Raw genomic sequence first — 17,635 nt, 5'->3', positions numbered from 1 at the left:
TAAGTGCAATATTGAAGAAGGCAAGTTACACCGGGATATTGAAATGAAGACTTGTATAATGTTATACCTGTTCTATGAGATTAAGTCACTGCTAAGTTATTTTATTATTAAATTCCATAATGTATACCTACTTCTAACAAAAGGGAGCCATATAAATGCCCTATTACGCGCAGTGTACCGAGGGGTTGATGTTTAGGTTCAGACGTTAGTTCGTCGTCAAACTTGCTCAGTCCGTCAGACTTCTTGGAATGGAAGCAAGAAGCAGACGACGGGTTCCACACTGGTCTGACACCTGCTTTGGTCAGAATATGGTTGAAACTGACCAGAAGTAAATGCAAACCGGAATAAAAATCGCGATTCAACTACATGAATGATGAAATGTACGCATGTATGTGTCTGGGGAAGGAACTGTATAACGACACAAGACGCAAAATTAAAGTGTGGTAGGGTAATTCGCCAGTAACTGGCCACTTTTAGTAACTGGCCACCCAAAATCAAAAATTCATTTTAGGCTAGCCAGTGGCCAGTTATTGAAAGCTGGCCAGTTTTTGGAACCTTATACTAAAATGAATTCTGCTTATAGGTGAATAGAATTCATTTTTAGTTTAGAGCGGCTAGTTATTAAAGCGGCCAGTTACTGGCAAATTATTCTATAATGTAATAAGTAAGTAGATTAAATAATACTTACAGTTTACTTCTTATTCATTGAGAACAGGGACCATGGAGTCCATGGAGTGGTTGGAATTAACTATGCTTCTATACAAAAGAGAGGCTCTATGATAAATTTTTCCAAGGTCCCTTTTTCACTGAACGACACATTTTTTTTTCTAATCAAATATTATGTTCGCCTTTCTATCTTTAATATATGATCTACAATAATAAACAACACATTTAGTCGGTCTCCAGAGTGTGTACTTCGGATGTTGTCTATATCGATGCCTATGTCGGTAACAAGATATTCACCGGCGCGGGACGATATATGTTTTTTTAATGCAATTTCTTTTTCATAAAGGTAAGTAAAAGTTATGTTTTTAAAATCTACATTAAATAGTCTTTATCGTCATATTTTTTGTATGTAGAAAAACCAAGCAGTTTAATTTTGACAATAAATAAAAAACCAAAATTACACTTGAAAAAATATTTTTTTGTGTTTTTTTATTCTTTTTTTCTACAAATTGCAATTTTTTTATACCAGAAATGAATTCTACGTTATTGATTTATCCGAAATTGATACCAAATATGACCTATTAGCTAAACGGGGCCTGTTAGAATTTTTAGAATGAAGCCGGGCGGGGCGCTACTTGACCCCCCCCCCCTCTCGGGCTTAAGCGGGGGCTCCCTCGGGCTACCGATCTTAATCGGCTTATTTTGATATAAGGAACAACTGTGCCAAGTTTCATGCTTTAATCAAGCAAAAAAAGGTTCGACCTTTTTTTGTTACTTAAAACCTTAACTACACGTAATAATTACAGAAAAAAATAGTAAAAAAATATGTTCATTAATTTTGAATAAAAAAACATGTATAATAAGTTTCGTGTTTAAATTTCGCGCCTAAACGCTCCAAACTGTCACGTGACCTTGATGACGTAACGGCGTTTTAAACAAACTGCTGTCAGTCATTTTTTTAAATTCTTTATATGGCAACTGACAAATATTTTTTAAAGCCTTAACACACTACCGCATTGGACAGCAACCTTCTTTCTCGCTCTAACTTATAGCTGCGTCCTTAACGCACCACCTTACACACTATCGATTCGTGCGCCGCACCGCACCAAGATCGCGTTTCGGTACGATAATCTGTAGACACTTAGACAGGTTAAATAACTTGTCTTTGGTGATTCCACTGTGATTACGTCACGCGCTCCGATTGGCGTTTGCAGTCACGTGATACTGGGCATTATTTTAAATACTTTTGATTATTTTTAATTAATTTATTACGCATATTTACACTTGCAAAATATGATTTTCCGCGTTCTAATATTCCCTGCTATGGTAAAAACATAACATGTTATATATTCGCGATTCATGTCAACATCAAAGGTAAAAAAAAGTTTGTTCTTATCAGGCAGATATACTTACACCAATATACACTTTTATAGCTGCACTATCCACAGTGTTGGCTGCGGTGCATACATATGTCCCTGCGTCTTCTTTTTTTATGCTATCAAATTTTATTGTATTAACCATTGGTGTCCACGTTGAGTTTGCATCTTCTATAGGATTTCCGAACTGAAAAATATTACAAATGATAATTAACATTACGAAATATAATGTTTATTGAAATATGGTTAAGTTCGCAAGTAACATAAAACAAGATTTTTGTTAAGCTTATTAATACTGTATAAAATGATTTTTACGAATTATTAAATAGATGAGAAACATTAGAATAATTTATGTATTTGTTTTATGCAGATCCTTTTAATGCCATCGTACGAAATGGGTATGTAGGTAGGTAGGTATTAATAATGTTATGGATCAAACAGTAAGTAAATCCTTTAAGAAGCGCTGGTGGCTTAGCGGTAAGAGCGTGCGACTTGCAATCCGGAGGTCGCGGGTCCGAACCCCGGCTCGTACCAATGACTTTTTCGGAACTTATGTACGAAATATCATTTGATATTTACCAGTCGCTTTTCGGTGAAGGAAAACATCGTGAGGAAACCGGACTAATCCCAATACGGGCCTAGTTTACCCTCTGGGTTGGAAGGTCAGATGGCAGTCGCCTTCGTAAAAACTAGTGCCCACGCCGATTACTGGGATTAGTTGCCAAGCGGACCCCAGGCTCCCATGAGCCGTGGCAAAATGCCGGGACAACGCGAGGAAGATGATGATGATCAAACAGTAAGTAAATCATACATAGGGTAACGGCACCAGTGGCCAGCCAGGTACCAGTAGTCAGCCTTTTGAGTCGTTTATTGGTCATAAATATCTGGTATATTCGTTTAAACGAATCGCGAGTACTCAAATAGGAGCTTTGATTCCTTATTGGTTAATACGTCACACGACATGTGCGGTGAGGGAACGGGGGGAAGAAATATACTCGTTCATACAGGTGCTGTTTGTCGACGAGTGCAATAGTGTCATGTCCGCCATATTTTTTTACTGCACGTGGTGTTCTCTTAACAGGCAAGAAAAACTATGTTTTAATGTTAAAAGTTATTGTTTTTGTTAATGATTGGTTTATTTATTAGTTTATCTATTAAATTGCATTATATTTGAATGAAAATATCAATATTTCACTTATAAATTGAGGGGGCTGGCTACTGGATAACACTTTTTTCCAAAGAATCCAGTGCCCAGCCCCCCACGGCTGACCTTTGGGTTATTCGTTTATTTTATTATTTTCGAGCCAATGCGACCGTTAGGACCGTTAAATTTACATTTTCAAATTTAGTTAGGCATGCCCTAGTCAATTTAAAGTAAAACCCAGTAGTCAGCCGCATTTGAAATAACGTTTTAATGCGGCTGAGCACTGGGTTTCGCGGATCCAGTACTCAGCCATTGACCTTGCTTGGTACGTCGCCGCCAAAAATATGTCCACATTTTTAAACCCTATCTCATTGAAATAAGGTTCAAAAGTGTATACATATTTTTGACTTTAACTATACATAACTATCATTTTGCTTGTTCCTGGTCGGTATATGACTTTGTTTATTAATGATAATTAGTTCTGCATAGACTCGATTAATTATTTCTTACCGAATACCTACTAGGAACATAATTATATACTACCTGATTTACCTCGTTAATTTTTGACGGATTAATTATTAGAAAATAAATATTGCGATTCTTAGTTTGTATGAATAGTGTTAGTTAATTAAGTACCTATGGCCAACAAATTTCGTGTCATAAGAATTGTAGGTACCTATAAGATTTTTTTATTTATTAAATAAGTAAACAAGTAGGTAAGTAATACATATATGCAAAAAAATCATATTAAACTAAAATTAAAAACTACAACTAACTACAATAACGATAACAAAAATTATAAAAAAAATATATTATAATATCGTTGATTTTGATATAAATATTAGTGATTTTGATCTAATTATTATGAATAGTTTATATAGGCTGAGTACTGGGTACACTGAGGCTGCTTACTGGATTTTGGAGGCTGACTACTGGAGAAAAGTGCCACTTTTTGTTTAAACTTAATTAGATATATTATAAAGAGGATTGTTATTTTTTTTAATATTTTGTTTTAAAACTATGATAAACAATTGATCTAACCATGTCATTTGTTTAATTATCCGACTAATCCTGTAGAAATGCCGAACGTTCAAACTTAAAAAAGTCGTTATAAGGCTGACTACTGGTGCCTTTACCCTACCTCATCACGAATCTTGGTCCAGGTATATTCGGGGTAGGGTATGGCTTCCGCGAGGCACTCCACAACCACTGTGTTGCCGACAACTATAGCCTCCGGATGAATGTTAAATTTTGGCTCGAATATCACTGGTCTGGCCGCTGCCTGTGAAAATAAAGTATTCAATATTTATACCAGCCGTTTGATGGTAGGTATTTAAAAAAACTGGGAAATTAAATAAAAGGAAAAAATAGGCGCGGAGGTTTGATATTTTTGTAAAGTGTATATAGGTTGGCCTAAAATACGTTGGCAAAACATTTAAGGATTCTTTTGTCGTAATAATAAATATAAATAAATAAATAAATATTAATGGACATTTTTACACAAATTGACTAAGCCCCACGGTAAGCTCAAGCTGTGTTGTGGGTACTCAGACAACGATAGACATAATATACAAATACTTAAATACATAGAAAACAACCATGACGCCGGAACAAATATCTGTGCTCATCACACAAATAAATGCCCTTACTGGGATTCGAACCCAGGACTGCGGCTTCACAGGCAGGGTCACTACCAGTAGTAGTAGGGGTAGTAGTGAGGCCAGACCGGTCGTCATAACACAGTACTTGTGGAACTTTTAAGCAATCGGTATATTTACCTGTACATTTATACGTATTGGTATAGAATCCCCTATGACAATGTTATTCACTGTGCAGTTGTAGTAACCGGCGTCCTCTTTAGTCACATTTCTGATGAGTAGACCTTGTTTAGGCAGTATCTTGTACTTCTTGTTGTTGACCAAAAGCTAAAAAAAAACAATTTATTAATGACATTAAACGCCAGTAGCAAATATATGAACTCGCAAGAAAAACTAATCATTGTCTAAATAGGCCCCAATGTGAAAGTCAGCCACACTTACCCCGTAGACAGTTGACATGACAGTTAGAAAACAAATTTTAAAAAATACGTATTAATTCTTGATGCATGTACCTAGTTGCAAGTTGAGACCACATTAATTCAGGGTCCTATATGAGGCAGTTAACTATTTGATTGTTTAAATTATTTTTATATTTTATTTTACAAAAAGTATGCCGAAGACCTTACAAAGAGGAAGAGACAAAGTCGGAGATGGAACTCTGTGATGCATCTAGGATAAACATCATTTATTGGACTCTATCATCTTAATTATAAAGGTGACGGCTGGTAACAACAGCCACCAAAAGGAAGTGACTAGAAAAATAAATCATACCACATCCGCGTGATCTGTGATTAGGTACCAAACTATCTCGTAGTCTGCGATTCCTCGCACTTCGCATCTAACTATCGAGTCTTCCCCGATGATTATATTCTGGTTCTCAGTCGTGTTCACGAAGTACGGGCTATCTAGAAACAAATTTTTATTTACAAACAAGATATACAGTATTAATAAAAGAAATTAAAAACGTATTAAAAATTAATAAATAAAAATTAAAAACTAGCTTAAATCTAAAATAGGCCCTTGAGGCATTGTACCAAGGATCCTGGCGACATTTCCTCGCTGTATCGCAATGCTGATGCTCGCGTTGTGCGAGGTAGCCGCCAGCTCTTCGGTCACCAGTTACGTCAACCAGACGCTTTGCGATTTCTGCAAACAACTTATGCGCGCTGGGATCCCATGGACCAAGAGTTTCAACTCCAAATGGTACAAAATGGTACTCTCTACCGAGGCCCTTTAACCGGAAATTCTTCGAGAAAAGCTGGTACGGTTGCGTAAAGAGTAAAGTTGTGGTGTAGCTGTGGAGCAACACTGTGCAACAGTGAGTAACTATAATAAAATAATAGGTAAAATACGGTAACATTAGGTAACGTATCTGCACAGTGTTGCTCCACAAAAATTTACTGGGGTGTGGTGGATGCATAGAAATACCGCGCGAGCACAGAAATAAATTTTATTGCACGATGAAATCGTACGATTGTGCTTGTACGATCGGAAGCCAATTAGAACGCTACCTAAAACGTCTCTCTATAAATATAAAAGTTCACTAAAGTTTTAGTTCTTTCTAAAGAGCACCTTATGTGCAAAAACTCAAGCTTTCACTGGTTCATTTTCCAAATTGAAATTACATTTGTACCTATTTCAACAAACAGTAAATTGCTAAGTAGATGAGTATAGTCTGAGTCTCATTCGCAAACACTTTCTGTTAAAAAATCTATGGATTCCATATTTCGTGCTTATATATAATAGGCTACATGACTAATTTTTTTTTATGGTATCAGTCGATCGGGTTTGTTTTTAGGATCAAATGTCTATATGGGACCCATTGCATTAAAGTAACACAAAAGTCAGAAATTGTAGTCAAAGTCCGACAGTCGCACTTCACTCGCGAAACGCCCTATACAAAACGGCCAGAGGCCGTGACGTCATCGCCCATCTTGTAGTATGGACAAAACAAGAAAATTGCGTTTTTGTCGGTGAAATATTGCGTTTATGTATATAGTTGCTATACAATATTGTTTTGGATGAAAAGTAAGGAATCGAATGGTACCCTTACTTTTATCGTTTTTGGAAGTTAAAAAAAACTTAAATTTTGAAACTTTCAGGTCCTGTAATTTTGTAATTTTTCAATATTTTATTTTAATATCCACATTATTGTGATAAATTGCTCGTATGCTATCTATTTTACTAGATTTTGTTATAAAATTCAACATATGTCATCATCCCTATTATAAATAGCGTAATAAATACAGCGCGCATCGTTAGCTGTCAATCTAGGCGGCACACATTTTTTCCTTAAATTTTAGATATTTTCTTACAATCTATTGATTGAGTAAGAGAAAACTCTTGGTAGTTACAGCTAGTTTGGTGTTCATAATTACCATATGCTTCGATATTATAGGTCTGGCTATACGTGTTTCCTTCGAAGTTCGTCTGGCAGGTGTAGTTTCCTGCCATGGACTTGCTGATGCTCCTCACCACGAGGCTCAGGATACCCGTGCCGTTGTGATCTTGAATCTCCGTGTATATGTTTGGATTGCTCGAATCTGGTCTTAGAGAAACAATCATTTATCTAATTAAATAAGTACAGCCTCGAAATACCCGTACTGTATTGCTGATGCAATCTTAAGACCATGACAATAGAATATATGATTTAATGATTTTATTGTCGTCTTAAGATTGCATGTTATTACTGGCTGCACTAAAGATCGGTTTTCCTAGGATAGGTGCCGTCATATAGCGGCCGTCTCCATACTAAATAATACGGCTAAATATGGATGTCGTAGTATTTGTATGGAGACGGCCGCTATATGACGGCACCGCTTTCGGAGGAAACCAAAGCTTTACAGAATGTTTGGTACATCGTTTGCCAAATTAAAATGCCCAATGAAAATTACCCACGTTTTTAATTCACGCGCGTAACATTTCGTAATTTAAAAATATAATCGATATTGTTCTTGATGATAATATTGTTAAATATTCTAATACCTTTCAACAAGCAATTCTTGTTTATTTATTTATATGTTTATTTATAAAAATAAGAATAGAATAAGAATAATTTATTTATAATAAAATAGGTACGCAATCACAAAGGTGTATATTTATATATTTTGGGGATCTCGGAAACGGATATAACGATTTCGATGAAATTTGCTATTGGGTTTTCGGGGCCGAAAAACGATCTAGCTAGGTCTTATCCCTGGAAAAACGCGCATTTTTGAGTTATTATATGTTTTCCGAGCAAAGCTCGGTCTCCCAGATATTGTTAACTAGCGACCCGCCCCGGCTTCGCACGGGTTAACAAATTATACATAAAACTTCCTCTTGAATCACTCTATCTATTTAAAAAAACCGCATCAAAATCCGTTGCGTACTTTTCTAAGCAAACAGACAGACAGACAGGGAAGCGACTTTGTTTTATACTATGTACTGGTGATAATGCGATGTAAAGGTAACTCTTACCCATTGATAGCGTTGCCGTCCGGGTCCAACCATGTCAGATGCTTCACTGAGTACCCGACTTCATTGCATTCGCAGTTTTTAACATAAGTGGAGCCCGTCGTGCCTGCGTTTTTTTCATATTCGCTTCCGATAAAACAAGCAGTGCACACTAGAAAAGAAATATTTCAGAATTAAATTATAATAAAAACGGTAACTATGTAACCCGCTATCGGGCAGACAGAAAGATAATATTTAGATGAGCCTGACGAAACTTTGAGGGTTCCTTAAATTACCAGTTAGACTATGGAACCAAAAAAAAGAATTAACAAACTAGTGCTTTGTTATAACCAGTGACTATGGAATGAAAGGTTACCATTTCTAAAGACATATTTTAGAGACTATCTCACTCCGATCGAGCGCTCTCATAGATTAGATTAGAGTCAAAAAGTAGTACTATTTTCATGTCGAATACGAGGAAAATAAAATCAGTACAAAAGTCATTGACTTATATATATCTCAGGACTGGCCTTTCGTGCACTAAAAATGGTACTAGTTCAGCGGTGTCACTCACGAATTCGAGCCAATCGTGTAGTATAACGCAACTAGTTGCGACCAATCGTGATGCGAACTCATTAATCAATCGTGTTTTCACACCGCCTGTACTGGCCCCATTCATGCTCCATTCTTATTGCCCGTAAGGCTAGTCCTGAGATATATATATATGTTAATGACAAAAGTTGTAGCACATAATTCTTGAGATAACTTTCACTGTAGAATTTACGTAACTTTCAACTTTTCTTGCAAACATAGGTAGGTAGTTCAAGTTCTGTCAAACGTTCGGTCGTTAGCGACGTTCGAAGTTCGGGTTATTGATTTTATTTGAAGAACAAGATTTAAAAAGTTGTCCGGATCTTATTAAAGTTGGTCTAGACTTGGCACGCGGTAGATCGTAATCAGACAGGTTCTAGACTTCTAGTAATGATAGCCTAAAGTTTCGTAATATAAGTTCAGGTTTTATCATATTCATATTCATATTCTTTATTTGTATTGATCATACAAATACTGACGACCGGCCCCCCGGCTTCACACGTAATCACTCTATTGATAGGTGAAAACCGCATGAAAATCCGCTCAGTAGTTTTTGAGTTTATCTGTTCAGACAGACAGATGCACCGAGGGACTTTGTTTTACAAGAAGTAGTGATGCTAACTACACTAAGCGCCACTCGCACCATCCCACTAACCCGGGGTTAAGCGGTTAAACCATTAATCCAGTGTCGAATTGTACTGGTAACCATGGTAACCCTAGGTTGAACCGGTTAACCCCGGGCTAGTGGAATGGTGCAAGTGGCGCTAAGACTTTTAACGTTCTACGATCAATAACACTATACTTTAATATCTATTAAACTTACTATATACTCGTATTTAATGAGTAGGTAATATTGTAATGAGTGTACGAGTAATATTGTATTGAGTTTGATTCAAACATAATGACATTGCAACAGGGCACCGTCGGCATAATATAGATGATTGTGGTTAGCCATGATTTATGCACGAAGGTGAAGATTATGAGATGAGTTGCAAATTATTTAATAATAATAAGACGTATATTGCGATTTTCAAATCAGATACGAGATGAGTTTCTAATGGGTCAGTAAAGTTAGTAACCTGTACGAGATCTCCTTCCGCTAGTTAAACATAATTATTTGAATAGCCCGAACCTAACTTTTTAATTTATTGGCAATTGGCATCTACAAATATTTACATTCATATAAAGTAATAGTAATCAGAAATATCCGTATTTATAAAAGAATACTTAATAGTTATAGGTGAAAAAGCGCTGGTGGCCTAGCAGTAAGAGCGTGCAATTTGCAATCCGGAGGTCGTGGGTTCGAACCCCGGCTCGTACCAATGAGTTTTTCGGAACTTATGTACGAAATATCATTTGATATTTACCAGTCGCTTTTCGGTGAAGGAAAACATCGTGAGGAAACCGGACTAATCCCAATACGGGCCTAGTTTACCCTCTGGGTTGGAAGTCAGATGGCAGTCTCTTCCGTAAAAACTAACGCCCACGCCAATTACTGGGATTGGTTGCCATGCGGACCCCAGGCTCCCATGAGCCGTGGCAAAATGCCGGGACAACGCGAGGAAGATGATGACTTAATATTCGAAAAGTTGCGAGTAGTGTCGTGGAAATCCAACTATTGTTTACAATCCATCTTTTTTACAGTATTTATTTATTTAATCGTAAACGAAAACAAAACACAAAAAGGCAACATTGAAGGATCATAAGAATTCAGTGCGTGGAAATTTTTACATAAGTAGGTAATTACAATAAAATATATTGTCATCTATACGTGATAAAATAACACATGGACAATGCTTGAAATTTAAAAAAAAGATTTTTAAATCGTAACAAGTTTTGATCGCATCTCTCTGTTGTAAAAGCAGTTCAAAAGTTTACTATGAAAACTTATGTACATGGTATCTACTCGTCTATCGCTTTTCACCCGCTGACATCGTAAGCTAATAAAAGTTGTTTTTATCCCTAATCGAACAGCGGGAAGCCTTAAGACAATCAGGATCTATCTTGCTGACCGTACGTCAGTATTGGATGTCAGAGTGACATTTAATCAATCTACTCTGCTTGCATACATGCCTTCGGTATAGTTATAGTATGTAGATGGTAGCTATATAATTTACAATTGTATGTTATTGTCACATCATCTTCCTCGCGTTTGTCCCGGCATTTTACCACGGCTCATGGGAGCCTGGGGTCCGTTGCCAAGCGCCAGGAATTGGCGTAGGCAGTAGTTTTTACGAAAGCGACTGCCATCTGACCTTCCAACCCAGAGGGTAAACTAGGCCTTATTGGGATGAGTCCGGTTTCCTCAGGATGTTTTCCTTCACCGAAAAGAGACTGGTAAATATCAAATGATATTTCGTACATAAGTTCCGAAAAACTCATTGGTACGAGCCGGGGTTTGAACCTGCGACCTCCGGATCAAGTCGCACGCTCTTACCGCTAGGCCACCAGCGCGTATGTTATTTTATTATTGTCACTATTGTTATGATTTTGTTGCAAATGTTCCGTTGTAAAGATCCGTTATAGGTAGGTTACGGAATGTATTTTATTTCACTGGAGATGTCAAACATAAATATTATTATTGTATCTAAATATTTAAATAAAAATAAAACGGATTATATCGCCTGTGTTGTGTAAAACAAATATATTTAACGTTCTAATTCTAAAATAAATAATAACTGTATAGAGATTATTCTTATTATTATAAAATTTGTATATGTAGCTAATTATTATACGAATAACGAAATGGCTAAGTATATATTACCGAGAAAAGCATTGACGTACTTATAATATCTAAGGACGGGCTAATGGGGCACTAAAAATGGTACTAGTTCAGCGGTGTTACTCACGAATTCCAGCCAATCGTGCAGTCTAACGCAACTAGTTGCGACCAATAGCGCGCGTAATGCGAACTCGTCAACCTATCGCAAGCGTGATGCGAACTCATCAACCAATCGCGTTGTAGCGATTTCACACCGCTGTACTGGCCCCTGTCATGCCTCATTATTATTGCCCGTAAAGCCAGTATCTATGTCAATGGAGAAAAGTTAAATCTTAATGACTCCAAAATACCTTTACTAAAATTCAAGAGAATTTGGGAACGGGTACCGCTGTGGTCACCTGGCCTAGTGGTCAGGACGTTAGCCGCGTAAGCTGAAGACGCGGGTTCGATTCCCGCCTCGGCCATCGGTGGATTTGGTCACATTTTCTTTAGTGATATCTATTTCATGTTTATGTTTATGAGTAAACGTCTTTATTTTAATATCCATATGACTCACGATAGACGAATTTTAATTACAGTCTTCATCCATCCATCGCCATACAGCGCGGCAACGCTGCAAGTGTGACGGGGACTTTTGGACCGGGCATAACACATAAGGGGTTTTAGGTTAGGTTTAGGTAGTTTTAAGTAATATATGTAGGATTTTTGTTAGTTTTGATTATGACATGTGATTATAAAATCACATAAGACATTACATAAGTATGAATTATGTGTCTTCTTTTATTTATAATTGTAAAAATTGTAATTGGCAATAAATTAAGTATATTACAGTCTTAATCATTAATTTGATGTTTCGTTGATGATCATTAATTTAATTTAACCATAAAATTACCCTCAGGACTTTGATTTCATAGCAGTCATCAAAGTTTAATAACAGTTTCCTGGACATATATGGGTTAATAGGCGAGTTAAAGTATGTTATGAGGCGCGTGCCAACAAACTTAATTAATGAAATGCTGTAGTTCGTACATCGTTGGTTTTAAGACTGTTTTTGCATAATTTACACGAAAATTACGTTGTTCGGCTATTAACAGGGATATTTATGTGTAAATGCACCGTCGCATTTCCATTTATCGATTATAATACTATTTGTCACCGTCATAACGCGGTTAGTGTAACAGCTATTAATTAGTATTGATAGCTGGGTGCCTGACCGGGTCAAACGTAACTATTTAGTAACCCTTACAGGCACTATTACTTTAATTGTTTTGTCCACCGGAGATATCTTTTTCTGATATGGTTTGCCTTCCTAAACAATAAGTACCTAGTTAAGAATGGATATTGAATCTAGTATAATGTTGGAATTTAAAGACGGAAAATAGGGAAATTTTATAGTTTTAAAGTAAATTAGGTATTATCTCTGTGTTTTTGTTAAGGCCAGAAACGCATGCTATGTTACTTACCTAAGTACCCAATTACCCAAACAAGAAAATAAATAATCATCAGTCACGTCTAATTTACAGATAATTCCGGAATTATTGATTTCCTGAAGCATGTACCACGAATGTACATATTATGAATCACGACATTTCGAAAAAATACCAAAGTTGAATAATGTATTGAGTGTTAATACTATTGTTTGTATTGTTGGTCGTTTTGTGTTTGGGACGTGTCTGACATAGTTATGGTAGTTATGTGCAATGTGTGAAAAGCATAATGTAAGACATTGGAAGAATTGCAAGAAAATATAATATTTTCTGAGAACTATCATGACTTGAATGAAATACTACAATTTCTGTATAAATATTTCTCAGAAATAATATTTAACTTTACTTTAAACGTATTTAAAACTTAACTAAAGTGTCATTCAATAGAACTTGCTAACTATGTAAACAAACCGCCATACTAAAACTGACACTGAATGTCAATTTACTAGTAACTTTTGTTTACATAGTTAGCAAGTTCTATTGAATGACACTTTAGAGAATAACATTTAATTAAAAATAATGAAAATCTTAATAGTTAAAATAAAAAATAAAAAAACATAATATTTTTATAAATAACATGAGATGAAGGCACCTAAAAATTAAATTCATTTACACAAAATGTTTTTTTCACACAAAGGTTTTGCTACTAAGTAACTCATATTAATAACAACATATTATTTTAGTACCTACACATACCTACAAGCAAAACCTTTCAAAAACTAACCCGAACACGTCCACGGTTTTTCGTAAACAAAACCTCCTTTTCTGCTAAAATTATAACCCGTGCAATATTCGGGTAAAATTCACGAACCAGGCTGTACGGGCCAGTAAAGAAGTCGTTAAATAAAAGATTGAGGTATGACTACTTAAATAGACACTAAGCGAATGCATTGTCGACCGCGCGTCATACTTTAAAAGCTGTTAACGGTTTGTAATTGTAACTATGTAGATGAGCTTCTGTTGCATAGACGGGTCATTGCTTGCCCTATTTATGTTGGAAATATTCCAATATAGAGAGACCGAGAGGCACAATAATAATAATAATAACGAGATAACCGCCATGTGGGATGTTGATTCGACGATCATTGTCCCGATAGTTGTTTCAGCGAACGGTCTAATAGCGAAGAGTCTCGACCAACATCTTGAGAGACTCTCGCTAGGTGGTTGGATCAAGGGTCAGATGCAGAAGGCGGTGATCTTGGACACGGCGCGGATAGTCCGTCGGTTCCTCTCTCTGCAGCCCTGACCACCGGCAGCTTGGGCCTTGCCCCGCTGCTGGCGGCACCCTAGGTTAGGTTTTTTTATAATATGTTTATAAGTATTTTGTATTGTTTTTGTAAGTGTTTTTGTATTTTATTTTTATATCCATATTATAAATTAACCTAACTTAAGATGATAAATAAATAAAGAGAATAATAAGATACGAGTATAGATAAATATGTACCTAACAAAGTTTAAGTAGAAAACACTCAGAGGGGATACCGCGAAAACTGACATTCGCAAATTGCGGGGGATCTTTCTCTTTTACTCCAATGAAGGCATTATTAGAGTGACAGAGAAAAATGCCAGCAATTTGCGAAATTCGATTTTCGCGGTTATAGCCACGATACAATACAATACAGTCAATACATTACAATACAATACTCTTTATTGCACACCTCACCATACTCGACCTCCTCACCTCACGATACTTATTTATTTCTTAGATAATATTAAGTAAGATTTGTATTTTGGTTGTCCTGAAACGTCCTTTAATATTATTAAGGAATATTATTGTAGTATAAGGTCACCGAAGGCTATGTTTGTTTGTTATATGCGTTCCAAATATTGTAAGATTATCTTAAATAGTCGATCGCGTTTTCCTCGAAGGTTGAAATGGGTCGCGGTGTTATTCCATTGTGTTGAGTAGCGAGTAGCGGTTAGATATTTGAGTCATTACGTCTCTGCTCTACATAAAATTATACACCCGAAATATACTACCAACATTTATGCTACTATTACCTAAAATTATACGAGCTATGTTTGAATATTTTTAAATGGGTTCTTGGTAATTGACCGAAGCGTAGCGAAGGTCTACGTTTTGACTCATTTTGCTTTTGTATGTCCGGATGTTCTCCTCTACAGGTCGCAATTCTTAACCGATATTCGTGAAATTTTGTGACCGAATTCTATGACTAAATAAAAAAAAATTGTCGATCCGGTTTTTGGAATTTTTTCAAAATGGCGGAGTCGTGATAGCTCCCGCCTAAACAAATAGTCGTACCGGTGTCATAAGAGTTCTTTCTTATTGAGATATGTTTATAGATTAAATGGCCAAAAATTCAGAAAATTTGTATCGCTGGTTTTGGCGGTATTTAGATATTTAGTTTTTACTTGAGAATGAGTAGCTAAATTTCGTCAGCTTTAGTAAGAACTATAATGGCGTATTTTGCAAACGTTCGCTTTTTTTGTTTGCATCGGCAGGTCCCTGATTCCATCCCCAGTAATTGTATACTGCTACATAACTTTTTGTATTTTTTTATACTTAAATTTCGTATAGTTGTTTTTTATTTTATTTTTTTATTTCGAAAAAAAATTAAAAATTTCGTATTTTTTATTTATCAAGCGCGGGTTAAGCGTATTCGTTTATTTTTTGTTTGTAGCTTTATGTAGTTTTTAATTTTTTGTTTATATTACATGTACTATACCTATATTTTAATAAATATTTTTGCCATACATTTATTCAGTTCGCGAGGTCTACAGCTCACAGAGCCACTAGTACTAACATTTTCGATGCAAATTATAATCTACTTAAAGAGGCAAATCAGGTAAAAAAACAATCTATGTGTGACTCAATGACAAGCTTAATATGTACGTAATTTCCTAAAAAAAAAACAGTTGTGGAGCCTAATAGTGCATGTTAAAGGTAAATAAGTATTTGTAAATTGTGGCTTAATCATTTGCGCTACAGGTTTAAGCGTATAATTTAATTCCAAAACTTTGGATGGAATCGAGTTATTGATGTTTTCCTACATATATATAACTAAGTATTTATTTACAATATTATATTTTTCGTCGTATAGTATACCCACAATACAAACTTATTGAGTTCACTGTGGGACTAGGATAATTTATGTAAGATTGTTGTATATTTAATTTTCATAAAATCAAATTCCTGTTAATTACTAACTATAGAAAATATTTCCTTATAAAAAAAATGTATTACATGTACTGTTTAAGATGCATTTTGTATTGGCTACGGCAAATAATAACAAAAAAAAGTCAACCGTACCTATATATCATACAAAATATGGAGTATGTGTTTAAAAAAAGCGGCCAAGTGCGAGTCGGACTCGCCCATGAAGGGTTCCGTATTTAGGCGATTTATGACGTATTAAAAAAAAACTACTTGCTAGATCTCGTTCAAACCAATTTTCGGTGGAAGTTTACATGGTAATGTACATCATATATTTTTTTTTAGTTTTATCATTCTCTTATTTTAGAAGTTAGGGGGGGGGGGGGGACACACATTTTACCCATTTGGAAGTGTCTCTCGCGCAAACTATTCAGTTTAGAAAAAAATGATATTAGAAACCTCAATATTATTTTTGAAGACCTATCCATAGATACCCCACACGTATGGGTTTGATGAAAAAAAAAATTTGAGTTTCAGTTCGAAGTATGGGGAACCCCAAAAATTTATTGTTTGTTTTCTATTTTTGTGTGAAAATCTTAATGCGGTTCACAGAATACATCTACTTACCAAGTTTCAACAGTATAGTTCTTATAGTTTCGGAGAAAAGTGGCTGTGACATACGGACGGACAGACAGACGGACAGACAGACAGACAGACAGACAGACAGACAGACAGACAGACATGACGAATCTATAAGGGTTCCGTTTTTTGCCATTTGGCTACGGAACCCTAAAAATCCTCAGTTTTCAAAGACAATTAAAATGACAGAGAACTATTAAAAGACACAATCAAACCAATTTTTCGTATGTGTCAGCGTCCTGTTTAAACCCTAGTCTTAAATAATCTAAATGTAACCGTTATTCACGTCAACCTTCATGTCCTTAACCAAATGTAAGTGATACGAGAAAATAAACGAGATTAAAGGTAAGTACCTACTGACATCAGCGTGTGTGTAACATCTATTTCTAGTGATATTACGACAATTTACCTTGCTGCCTTTTTATGTATGTATGTATAAACTCTTTATTGTACAAAACACAGAACACCTTTATATGACTGATTAAGTAAGTATAAATATTTACAGTCACAGGAACCTAGCCGTCGCCAGGCAATCGAAGTTAAGGATGACACGCTAGACCGGGCCGGGTCCGGGCCGAGGCGTCCGACATGTCATTTTCTATGACGGCTGATCGGTAATCACATGGTGCTTTCCACCCCGAAGCTCCGGCCCGGCCGCGGCCCGGTCTAGCGTTAAGGGGCCCCCTGATTACCAGTCCGCCGGACGATATCGGCCTGTCAGTTGTTCGGAACTGTCAACTTTTTGTTCTAACTGACAGGCCGATATCATCAGGCGGACTGTTAATCAGTGGGCCCTTTTAGTCATCCTTTACGCTGTCATTTTAAAACGACATGCTTAAATTAGGTACATGAAACTGACTAT

General features: G+C 36.1%; 1 protein-coding gene across 2 annotated transcripts in view; it reads right to left on the bottom strand.

The window, feature by feature from the left end:
* The window catches only part of LOC134653407 (fasciclin-2-like), a 62,921-nt gene that overhangs the window by 16,304 nt on the left and 28,982 nt on the right, over positions 1 to 17,635 (bottom strand). The window contains exons 2-7 of one of the 2 annotated variants that reach the window (XM_063508757.1): positions 8,244 to 8,391; positions 7,163 to 7,332; positions 5,556 to 5,689; positions 4,965 to 5,111; positions 4,328 to 4,468; positions 2,080 to 2,229 (exon numbers count right to left, since the gene is read on the bottom strand). In XM_063508757.1, coding sequence (XP_063364827.1) covers positions 2,080 to 2,229; positions 4,328 to 4,468; positions 4,965 to 5,111; positions 5,556 to 5,689; positions 7,163 to 7,332; positions 8,244 to 8,391 — 890 coding nt within the window. Of the gene's footprint in view, positions 1 to 2,079; positions 2,230 to 4,327; positions 4,469 to 4,964; positions 5,112 to 5,555; positions 5,690 to 7,162; positions 7,333 to 8,243; positions 8,392 to 17,635 lie in introns of those variants that run through there. The other variant, XM_063508758.1, reaches the window with a different exon arrangement.

This window comes from Cydia amplana, chromosome 13 (genome assembly GCF_948474715.1).
Source record: "Cydia amplana chromosome 13, ilCydAmpl1.1, whole genome shotgun sequence".
NCBI lineage: Eukaryota > Metazoa > Arthropoda > Insecta > Lepidoptera > Tortricidae > Cydia > Cydia amplana.
This window is presented reverse-complemented; position numbering and strand designations above follow the sequence as displayed.